General features: G+C 45.5%; 1 protein-coding gene across 1 annotated transcript in view; it reads left to right on the forward strand.

Moving 5' to 3' along the window:
• LOC121554196 (collagen alpha-5(IV) chain-like) overlaps positions 1-12,672 on the forward strand; it is a 105,582-nt gene that overhangs the window by 81,693 nt on the left and 11,217 nt on the right. Inside the window, exons 33-36 of the mRNA XM_041867676.2 lie at positions 104-230; positions 2,225-2,408; positions 2,650-2,681; positions 3,498-3,687. Of these exons, the coding sequence (XP_041723610.2) occupies positions 104-230; positions 2,225-2,408; positions 2,650-2,681; positions 3,498-3,687 (533 nt within the window). The remainder of the gene's footprint in view (positions 1-103; positions 231-2,224; positions 2,409-2,649; positions 2,682-3,497; positions 3,688-12,672) is intronic.

Consider the following 12,672-nt stretch of genomic DNA (forward strand, 5'->3'; position numbering starts at 1 on the left):
ACTATCATATTAGATAAATGACTGTATAATTTAACTTTATTCCTCTCTCTCACTCACTCACACTCACACACACACACACACACACACACACACACACACACAGGGTGAGCCCGGTCAGTCGGGATTCCCCGGACAAAACGGAGTGAAAGGAACTCCTGGAACACCAGGTCTTCCAGGGTTTCCCGGCTGCCCCGGAGCCAAAGGCGACCCCGGCCTCCCAGGATTCCAAGGTACGCTTACGGTAACTAACGGATATGGTGCTACGGTCTAACCACCAGTGCTGGGTTAGTAGAAAAACCAGGAATAGAGTATTCTTCAGAGTCTTCATGTGACAACCTCGACTAACCTGTACACCAGCACATTGACTCGGTACCGGTACCCCCTGTATATAGCCTCGCTACTGTTATTTTATTGTGTTCTTTTTTTCATTATACACTGCTAAAAAAAATAAAGGGAACACTAAAATAACACATCCTAGATCTGAATGAATGAAATAATCGTATTAAATACTTTTTTCTTTACATAGTTGAATGTGCTGACAACAAAATCACACAAAAATTATCAATGGAAATCTAATTTATCAACCCATGGAGGTCTGGATTTGGAGTCACCCTCAAAATTAAAGTGGAAAACCACACTACAGGCTGATCCAACTTTGATGTAATGTCCTTAAAACAAGTCAAAATGAGGCTCAGTAGTGTGTGTGGCCTCCACGTGCCTATATGACCTCCCTACAATGCCTGGGCATGCTCCTGATGAGGTGGCGGATGGTCTCCTGAGGGATCTCCTCCCAGACCTGGACTAAAGCATCCGCCAACTCCTGGACAGTCTGTGGTGCAACGTGGTGTTGGTGGATGGAGTGAGACATGATGTCCCAGATGTGCTCAATTGGATTCAGGTCTTGGGAACGGGCGGGCCAGTCCATAGCATCAACGACTTCCTCTTGCAGGAACTGCTGACACACTCCAGCCACATGAGGTCTAGCATTGTCTTGCATTAGGAGGAACCCAGGGCCAACCGCACCAGCATATGGTCTCACAAGGGGTCTGAGGATCTCATCTCGGTACCTAATGGCAGTCAGGCTACCTCTGGCGAGCACATGGAGGGCTGTGCGGCCCCCCAAAGAAATGCCACCCCACACCATGACTGACCCACCGCCAAACCGGTCATGCTGGAGGATGTTGCAGGCAGCAGAACGTTCTCCACGGCGTCTCCAGACTCTGTCACGTCTGTCACATGTGCTCAGTGTGAACCTGCTTTCATCTGTGAAGAGCACAGGGCGCCAGTGGCGAATTTGCCAATCTTGGTGTTCTCTAGCAAATGCCAAACGTCCTGCATGGTGTTGGGCTGTAAGCACAACCCCCACCTGTGGACGTCGGGCCCTCATACCACCCTCATGGAGTCTGTTTCTGACCGTTTGAGCAGACACATGCACATTTGTGGCCTGCTGGAGGTCATTTTGCAGGGCTCTGGCAGTGCTCCTCCTGCTCCTCCTTGCACAAAGGCGGAGATAGCGGTTGTTGCCCTCCTACGGCCTCCTCCACGTCTCCTGATGTACTGGCCTGTCTCCTGGTAGCGCCTCCATGCTCTGGACACTACGCTGACAGACACAGCAAACCTTCTTGCCACAGCTCGCATTGATGTGCCATCCTGGATGAGCTGCACTACCTGAGCCACTTGTGTGGGTTGTAGACTCCGTCTCATGCTACCACTAGAGTGAAAGCACCGCCAGCATTCAAAAGTGACCAAATCATCAGCCAGGAAGCATAGGAACTGAGAAGTGGTCTGTGGTCACCACCTGCAGAACCACTTCTTTATTGGGGGTGTCTTGCTAATTGCCTATAATTTCCACCTGATGTCTATTCCATTTGCACAACAGCATGTGAAATGTATTGTCAATCAGTGTTGCTTTCTACGTGGACAGTTTGATTTCACAGAAGTGTGATTGACTTGGAGTTACATTGTGTTGTTTAAGTGTTCCCTTTATTTTTTTGAGCAGTGTATATATATTTTTTACTTTAGTTTATTTAGTCAATATTTTCTTAACTCTATTTTCTTACAACTGCATTGCTGGTTAAGGGCTTGTAAGTAAGCATTTCACGGTAAGGTCTACACCTGTTGTATTCGGCGCATGTGACAAATAAAATGTAATTTGATTTGATTTGTAATCCATCTACCTGTGTCATTAAATCTGTCCGTCTGTCTTTCCGGTAATATCCTTTAGGTTGTTCCGGTATTCCCGGGCCTAAGGGTCTGGATGGTACCCCTGGTAACCCCGGTCCCGGCGGAGGCCCCGGCCGACCGGGAGAGAATGGCCGAGCCGGATCACCTGGGTTCCCAGGCGACAAGGGTCAGGCAGGTTGCAACGGAATCCCTGGACCAGCGGGAGTCAAAGGAGACCAAGGCAAGTGGCGTAGTCACACAAGAAAACTACATTACCCATGATACGGTTCTCATCACTGAGTTGTGCTTGTCATGGTGATATTATGCAGTTAGACCATGTACTTGTATAATGGTATGACTATTATCTTTCAAATCTCTTTGAAAACGAAGATGCTTCAAAAATGTGTTAAATAATTAGTTGGATGTCTAAATCTCACTCCTCTTTTTCCCATGATCTTCTCCTCCAGGTCTTTCTGGTTTCGGCAGCCCCGGTTCTCCTGGTCTCCCAGGGTTACCAGGTGAGAGTCACCCCACCTGATTGTACCCACCATACACACAGCATACACACAGCATACACACAGCATACACACCATACACTAGCTCCAAGAAACTATAGATGAAAACCCACTATAGACCATATAACACTTAAATAGCATTCTCCATTGGTATCAGTCGATCTATTTATCAATAAATATCTACAACAACCACTACTACTGCTACTGCTGCTACTACTACTGCTACTACTACTACTACTACCACTACTACTGCTACTGCTACTACTGCTACTACTACTATTACTACCACTACTACTACTACTACTACTACTACTACTACTACTACTACCACTACTGCTACTACTACTATTACTACCACTACTACTACTACTACTACTTCTGCTACTGCTACTGCTACTACTGCTACTACCACTACTACTACTACTGCTGCTACTACTACTACTACTACTACTACTACTACTACTACTACTACTACTACTACTACTACTACTACTACTCTACATCAACCAACATCCTTCAATCAACACTTCTCTCCCACCACACCAATTGTTCAATGTATCTGGTTTGCTGTATTTATATTGTATATACTGTCTGTATAATGTTTGTATTCCATCTGTATTCTCTTTACAATTTGTCTATTGCTGGCAGCACCAATTCACTGAGTCCATTCACTGAGTCCATTCACTGAGTCCATTCACGGAGTCCATTCACTGAGTCCATTCACTGAGTCAATTTCCCAGTATGTTTAAATGTACTTGGCAAATTAAAGTGATTCTGATTCTGAAATGACCCTGTGTTGTTGCTGTCTGTCCCCACCAGGTGCTAAGGGAGATCTCGGCTCCCCTGGTCTTCAAGGTAACCCTGGGTTCTCTGGTCAGAAGGGAGAGGTGGGCTTCCCCGGCCTGCCTGGGTCCCCCGGGTGCATCGGGCCCCCTGGTGCCCCAGGTGTGACCCTCCAGGGGCCCAAGGGTAGCAGCGGACCCCCCGGCCCCCCTGGAAGAGCAGGTATGTTATGAATCGATCACTCCATCACCTGATAGCCAACGTTGCTGCCTGGTTTTCTGGCCATTTTGAAGTGTAGAGCCTCCTTGTTGGAGTATATGTTATAGTTAAGATTTTGGAGGCGAAAGAAACACACACCTGTTTAGGAGAGGTGCTGGCTAGCGGAGTAGAACACCTGTTTAGGAGAGGTGCTGGCTAGCGGAGTAGAACACCTGTTTAGGAGAGGTGCTGGCTAGCGGAGTAGAACACCTGTTTAGGAGAGTGCTGGCAGCGGAGTAGAACACCTGTTTAGGAGAGGTGCTGGCTAGCGGAGTAGAACACCTGTTTAGGAGAGGTGCTGGCTAAGCGGAGTAGAACACCTGTTTAGGAGAGGTGCTGGCTAGCGGAGTAGAACACCTGTTTAGAGAGGTGCTGGCTAGCGGAGTAGAACACCTGTTTAGGAGAGGTGCTGGCTAGCGGAGTAGAACACCTGTTTAGGAGAGGTGCTGGCTAGCGGAGTAGAACACCTGTTTAGGAGAGGTGCTGGCTAGCGGAGTAGAACACCTGTTTAGGAGAGGTGCTGGCTAGCGGAGTAGAACACCTGTTTAGGAGAGGTGCTGGCTAGCGGAGTAGAACACCTGTTTAGGAGAGGTGCTGGCTAGCGGAGTAGAACACCTGTTTAGGAGAGGTGCTGGCTAGCGGAGTAGAACACCTGTTTAGGAGAGGTGCTGGCTAGCGGAGTAGAACACCTGTTTAGGAGAGGTGCTGGCTAGCAGAGTAGAACACATGAAAAAGAAAAAGAGATCCTCACACTCTAGGAGCTCAGATGCAATAATTTAATAACCTAATAACCAAGGTTTGGACAGACAAGCTGTCTTCATCAGGGTATAATGACAAACACTGCGGGTCACTAGTTATATAGTGTCAAAGGACACACACAGGTGTCTGTAATCATGGCCTGGTGTGGCTTGACATCATTGGTTAATTTACAGATATAAATAGAACATATACAAAACATGAATGGATAGCATATGATCATAGATACAATTTGGCTACATAGGCCTACAAACATTTACAATGAATAGCTAAATCACAATAATCACAAGAATGGCTTCAAATCAAAGTCTACATTGAGACCGAAAGGAGCAAGGGTCTTAAAATTAAAGATCCAGGCAGCCTCTCGTTTTAACAATAAATGATCGAGTTAAGATTTTTAAATGTATTGAGTCATGGACTGGGAAGGAGATTTGATAGATAGATAGATAGATAGATAGATAGATAGATAGATAGATAGATAGATAGATAGATAGATAGATAGATAGATAGATAGATAGATAGATAGATAGATAGATAGATAGATAGATAGATAGATAGATAGATAGATAGATAGATAGATAGTATTCCGACCCCTTTACTTTTTCCACATTTTGTTACGTTACAGCCTTATTCTAAAATTGATTCAATCGTTTTTTCCCCCTCATCAATCTACACACAATACCCCATAATGACAATGCAAAAACAGGTTTTTAGACATTTTTGCTTAATTATTTAAAATAAAAATGGAAATATGACATTACATATGTACTCAGACCCTTTACTCAGTACTTTGTTAAAGCACCTTTGGCAGCGATTACAGCCTTGAGTCTTCTTGGGTATGACGCTACAAGCTTGACCTACCTGTATTTGGGGAGTTTCTCCCATTCTTCTCTGCAGATCCTCTCAAGCTCTGTCAAGTTGGATGGGGAGCGTCGCTGCACAGCTTTTTCAGGTCTCTCCAGAGATGTTTGATCGGGTTCAAGGACATTCAGAGACTTGTCCCGAAGCCACTCCTGCGTTGTCTTGGCTGTGTGCTTAGGGTCGCTGTCCTGTTGGAAGGTGAACCTTCGCCCCAGTCTGAGGTCCTGAGTGCTCTGGAGCAGGTTTTCATCTAGGATCTCTCTGAACTTTGCTCCGTTCATCTTTCCCTCGATCCTGACTAGTCTCCCAGTCCCTGCCGCTGAAAAACATCCCCACAGCATGATGCTGCCACCACCATGCTTCACCGTAGGGATGGTGCCAGGTTTCCTCCAGATGTGACGCTTGGCATTCTTGTTTCTCATGGTCTGAGAGTCCTTCAGGTGCCTTTTGGCAAACTCCAAATGGGCTGTCATGTGCCTTTTACTGAGGAGTGGCTTCTGTCTGGCCACTCTACCATAAAGGCCTGATTGGTGGAGTGCTGCAAAGATGGTTGTCATTCTGGTAGGTTCTCTTATCTCCAATAGTGTGCAAAGCTGTCATCAAGGCAAAGGGTGGCTACTTTGAAGAATCTCAAATCTCAAATATGAAATAGGAAATATTTGATTTGTTTAAGTTATTTGGTTACTACATGATTCCATAGTTTTGATGTCTTCACTTTTATTCTACAATGTAAAAAATAGTAAAAATAAAGAATAATTTAGTGATATCCAAATATGATCTTGTCTCATCACTGCAACTCCCCAACGGGCTCAGGACGCGAAGGTCGAGTCATGCGTCCTCTGAAACATGACCCGCTAAAAACATGTTTTCGCTTTGTCATTATGGGGTATTGTGTGTAGATTGATGAGGAAAATGTTTGTTTTTTAAACCATTTTAGAATAAGGCTGTAACGTAACAAAATGTGGAAAAAGGGAAGGGGTCTGAATACTTTCCGAATGCACTGTAGATAGATAGATTATTGAGAGATTCTCTCTCTGACATGTGGCATAGATGCACACAACCAATCCACCCAAATTCAAGTGAAAACCAGGCAGCAAACCAGCCCTAACTGACATACTGTGAGAATGCTTCATGTTAATCCCATTTATTTGCATGAGACGTGAACCTCTTTGTCAATCACCACTAGTCCCAGATCAGCTATATCTCACTGAGCATAAACACACACTGTCACTCAAATCACCATCGTCGTACTGCATTGTACACACTGAGCACTGAACCAAACCAACTGATTGTATCACCACCACCACCACTATGCACACTGCAACCAAACTTCCCCCACCCCCTACCCCCTTACTATGAAATGTTAGGGTGTGCTGCCACCACACACCAATCAGTGTGTCTCGCCAGAGTTCCAGCCACGCCTCCCAATGTCTATCTCCATCCATCCATCCATCCATCCATCCATCCATCCATCCATCCATCCATCTGTTTGTTATTCATCCCTCCATCCTTGTGTCTCCTCACCCCCTCTCCCTCCCTCTCTCGGTTGCAAGGGAACGGTTCCTGATCTGTTCATCTCTCCACAGGGTTGATGTGTGTGTGTGTGTCCTGTCGATGTCTGTGTTTGTCTAATTGCGTTAGATTGGTGTGATGCAGTTGAGCCAGATCAAACCTGTAACAGTTTTAACTGTGTGTTATACTAGTGGGGGGGTACTAGCTTGCCTTTAACTAATGCTAAAAGGTTAAACTAACGTTTGGGGAATGAATCTCGAAACAAGGAAGACCATGAACTAAAAGTATAAAGTGACATTTATTATTATTACAAATCATTAGTCAAACATGGATTGCAAGTTTCAACTAAACATTTTGAGTGCAGCTGTAGGCTATAGCATGGACCCTGACAGCTGTAGGCTATAGCATGGACCCTGACAGCTGTAGGCTATAGCATGGACCCTGACAGCTGTAGGCTATAGCATGGACCCTGACAGCTGTAGGCTATAGCATGGACCCTGACAGCTGTAGGCTACAGCATGGACCCTGACAGCTGTAGGCTATAGCATGGACCCTGACAGCTGTAGGCTATAGCATGGACCCTGACAGCTGTAGGCTATAGCATGGACCCCTGACAGCTGTAGGCTATAGCATGGACCCTGACAGCTGTAGGCTATAGCATGGACCCTGACAGCTGTAGGCTATAGCATGGACCCTGACAGCTGTAGGCTATAGCATGGACCCTGACAGCTGTAGGCTATAGCATGGACCCTGACAGCTGTAGGCTATAGCATGGACCCTGACAGCTGTAGGCTATAGCATGGACCCTGACCGCGAGGCATGCATGGACCCTGACAGCTGTAGGCTATAGCATGGACCCTGACAGCTGTAGGCTATAGCATGGACCCTGACAGCTGTAGGCTATAGCATGGACCCTGACAGCGCTTAAGACTGAGAAGGTTTTTCTGTGACTCTTCTGTGTTTCTGTCACAGTGATCTGTGTCTGTCGGTCCCCTGTCCTGCATGGGCCATGTGTGTCCAAGAGCACCCGAATCACAACGCCAGCCTATAGCGCAGAGTTGGACTAACTGGGCTCAGTTCAAACGTTAAACATCACAATTTAACATGATTTAATTTCCGATTGAATTCCAATTCCCTTAGACATAGAGTCACATTGATAATGTGTCTAAAAGGGGATTGCTATAGGTCTATAATCCTCTATACCAGGGGTACTCAACTCTTACCCTACGAGGTCCGGAGCCTGCTGGTTTCCTGTTCTACCTGATAATGAATTGCACACACCTGGTGTCCCAGATCTAAATCAGTCCCAGTGGAACTGGCTTCGAGGTCTAGAGTTGAGTTTCCATCCTATTCGATTTCCTCAAATCACTATTTCCTTACCACCTATAGCTGTACTAGAAGTAAGATTATTTGATGCTCAAAATACCTCCTAAAAGTCTCTTATACACTGCTCAAAAAATAAAAGGGAACACTTAAACAACACAATGTAACTCCAAGTCAATCACACTTCTGTGAAATCAAACTGTCCACTTAGGAAGCAACACTTATTGACAATACATTTCACATGCTGTTGTGCAAATGGAATAGACATCAAGTGGAAATTATAGGCAATTAGCAAGACACCCCCAATAAAGGACTGGTTTTGCAGGTGGTGACCACAGACCACTTCTCAGTTCCTATGCTTCCTGGCTGATGTTTTGGTCACTTTTGAATGGTGGCGGTGCGTTCACTCTAGTGGTAGCATGAGACGGAGTCTACAACCCACACAAGTGGCTCAGGTAGTGCAGTTCATCCAGGATGGCACATCAATGCGAGCTGTGGCAAGAAGGTTTGCTGTGTCTGTCAGCGTAGTGTCCAGAGCATGGAGGCGCTACCAGGAGACAGGCCAGTACATCAGGAGACGTGGAGGAGGCCGTAGAAGGGCAACCACCCAGCAGCAGGACTGCTACCTCCGCCTTTGTGCAAGGAGGAGCAGGAGGAGCACTGCCAGAGCCCTGCAAAATGACCTCCAGCAGGCCACAAATGTGCATGTGTCTGCTCAAACGGTCAGAAACAGACTCCATGAGGGTGGTATGAGGGCCCGACATCCACAGGTGGGGGTTGTGCTTACAGCCCAACACCGTGCAGGACGTTTGGCATTTGCCAGAGAACACCAAGATTGGCAAATTCGCCACTGGCGCCCTGTGCTCTTCACAGATGAAAGCAGGTTCACACTGAGCACATGTGACAGACGTGACAGAGTCTGGAGGCGCCGTGGAGAACATTCTGCTGCCTGCAACATCCTCCAGCATGACCGGTTTGGCGGTGGGTCAGTCATGGTGTGGGGTGGCATTTCTTTGGGGGCCGCACAGCCCTCCATGTGCTCGCCAGAGGTAGCCTGACTGCCATTAGGTACCGAGATGAGATCCTCAGACCCCCTTGTGAGACCATATGCTGGTGCGGTTGGCCCTGGGTTCCTCCTAATGCAAGACAATGCTAGACCTCATGTGGCTGGAGTGTGTCAGCAGTTCCTGCAAGAGAAAGGCATTGATGCTATGGACTGGCCCGCCCGTTCCCCAGACCTGAATCCAATTGAGCACATCTGGGACATCATGTCTCGCTCCATCCACCAACGCCACATTGCACCACAGACTGTCCAGGAGTTGGCGGATGCTTTAGTCCAGGTCTGGGAGGAGATCCCTCAGGAGACCATCCGCCACCTCATCAGGAGCATGCCCAGGCGTTGTAGGGAGGTCATACAGGCACGTGGAGGCCACACACACTACTGAGCCTCATTTTGACTTGTTTTAAGGACATTACATCAAAGTTGGATCACCCTGTAGTGTGGTTTTCCACTTTAATTTTGAGGGTGACTCAAAATGTGTTAATCCAGACCTCCATGGGTTGATACATTTGATTTCCATTGATAATTTTTGTGTGATTTTGTTGTCAGCACATTCAACTATGTAAAGAAAAAAGTATTTAATAAGATTATTTCATTCATTCAGATCTAGGATGTGTTATTTTAGTGTTCCCTTTATTTTTTTGAGCAGTGTATTAGAGAGCTAGTTACACAAACCGGTAACTGCCAAAATAAAGGAAACACCAACATGAAGTGTCTTAATAGGGCGTTGGGCCACCACGCAGCTTCAATGCACCTTGGCATGGATTCTACAAGTGTCTGGAACTCTATCGGAGAGATGCAACAAATTCCATCCTTTGGTGTTTTGTTGACGGTGGTGGAAAACGCTGTCTCAGGCGCCGCTCCAAACTCAATTGGGTTGAGATCTGATGACTGAGACGGCCATGGCATATGGTTTACATCGTTTTAATGGTCATCAAACCATTCAGTGACCACTCGTGCCCTGTGGATGGCGGTATTGTCATCCTATGGGGGTATAGCCATGGTAGCCAAAATAATACTTTAGGTAGTTACCTGTATTTAGTATAAGGTACTGTATATTAATAATATTATATCAAGCCGTATTGAGCCCAGTACTACAAGCCCAGCTCGGTGTGGCTAGCGTCATCCCCAGTTCGTGTTGAGAGCGATGACATGTACTTCCTGTTTCCTGTGGCTTGGCTCCACCCGCTGTGGTGTGGCCCCGCCCCTCTGATGACACGTACGTCCGTGACCAGGTCCCTCAGGACAGAGTTCCAGTACCCAGGCATGTTCTCCTGATCTAGAACACAATCTAGAACTCTTTAATCTCACTGTGACCCTGTTCTGGAAAACAAATCTAGAACCTTTGACTGCACCGTGTGTTCTAAGTGTTGCCAAATGATCTTGATTTTGATTTGATCAATCACTTTCTTCCTATAATTTCTGATCATGCCTTTTTTACTCCTGCTAATCTCAATTTTCCTCTGATTGAGTACTCACACTGGTCAAAGAACCTTAACTAAAAGGACGTAACTTTTGTTAGAATGCTTTTATATTTTTTGTCTTTAAATGTGGTAACACACTAACATTTTCTAAAACAAACCATGTTTAGAAATAATCTAAATATTTTTTAACAACCACTATTTCTGATGATAATTTCAATTAATAATTAGTTAATTAACACACAAACTTCCAACACTAAATACAGTAATTGTGTTAAACTTGGAATTGACACATTTGTTGATTAAGTAGTTGATCAACATGAATTTAGCATTATGTAGTGTAAGATAATATAGAGTTGTTAGCATTTTCTCCATTAACATTAAATACTTTAAGAACTGGCACTATTTACAGTGAGGGAAAAAAGTATTTGATCCCCTGCTGATTTTGTACATTTGCCCACTGACAAAGACATGATCAGTCTATAATTTTAAAGGTAGGTTTATTTGAACAGTGAGAGACAGAATAACAACAACAAAATCCAGAAAAACGCATGTCAAAAATGTTATAAATTGATTTGCATTTTAATGAGGGAAATAAGTATTTGACACCCTCTCAATCAGAAAGATTTCTGGCTCCCCGGTGTCTTTTATACAGGTAACGAGCTGAGATTAGGAGCACACTCTTAAAGGGAGTGCTCCTAATGTGGTGTATAAAAGACACCTGTCCACAGAAGCAATCAATCAATCAGATTCCAAACTCTCCACCATGGCCAAGACCAAAGAGCTCTCCAAAGATGTCAGGGACAAGATTGTAGACCTACACAAGGCTGGAATGGGCTACAAGACCATCGCCAAGCAGCTTGGTGAGAAGGTGACAACAGTTGGTGCCATTATTCGCAAATGGAAGAAACACAAAATAACTGTCAATCTCCCTTGGCCTGGGGCTCCATGCAATATCTCACCTCGTGGAGTTGCAATGATCATGAGAACGGTGAGGAATCAGCCCAGAACTACACAGGAGGATCTTGTCAATGATCTTAAAGCAGCTGGGACCATAGTCACCAAGAAAACAATTGGTAACACACTACGCCGTGAAGGACTGAAATCCTGCAGCGCCCGCAAAGTCCCCCTGCTCAAGAAAGCACATATAAAGGCCCGTCTGAAGTTTGCCAATGAACATCTGAATGATTCAGAGGAGAACTGGGTGAAAGTGTTGTGGTCAGATGAGACCAAAATCGAGCTCTTTGGCATCAACTCAACTCGCCGTATTTGGAGGAGGAGGAATGCTGCCTATGACCCCAAGAACACCATCCCCACCGTCAAACATGGAGGTGGAAACATTATGCTTTAGGGGTGTTTTTCTGCTAAGGGGACATGACAACTTCACTGCATCAAAGGGACGATGGACGGGGCCATGTACCGTCAAATCTTGGGTGAGAATCTCCTTCCCTCAGCCAGGGCATTGAAAATGGGTCATGGATGGGTATTCCAGCATGACAATGACCCAAAACACACGGCCAAGGCAACAAAGGAGTGGCTCAAGAAGAAGCACATTAAGGTCCTGGAGTGGCCTAGCCAGTCTCCAGACCTTAATCCCATAGAAAATCTGTGGAGGGAGCTGAAGGTTTGAGTTGCCAAACGTCAGCCTCGAAACCTTAATGACTTGGAGAAGATCTGCAAAGAGGAGAGGGACAAAATCCTTCCTGAGATGTGTGCAAACCTGGTGGCCAACTACAAGAAACGTCTGACCTCTGTTTATTGCCAACAAGGGTTTTGCCACCAAGTACTAAGTCATATTTTGCAGAGGGGTCAAATACTTATTTCCCTCATTAAAATGCAAATCAATTTATAACATTTTTGACATGCATCTTTCTGGATTTTTTTGTTGTTATTCTGTCTCTCACTGTTCAAATAAACCTACCATTAAAATTATAGACTGATCATGTCTTTGTCAGTGGGCAAACGTACAAAATCAGCAGGGGATCAAATACTTTTTTCCCCTCACTGTAGCTTTCCCTTT

The sequence above is a fragment of the Coregonus clupeaformis genome, unplaced genomic scaffold (genome assembly GCF_020615455.1).
Source record: "Coregonus clupeaformis isolate EN_2021a unplaced genomic scaffold, ASM2061545v1 scaf0089, whole genome shotgun sequence".
NCBI classification, from domain to species: domain Eukaryota; kingdom Metazoa; phylum Chordata; class Actinopteri; order Salmoniformes; family Salmonidae; genus Coregonus; species Coregonus clupeaformis.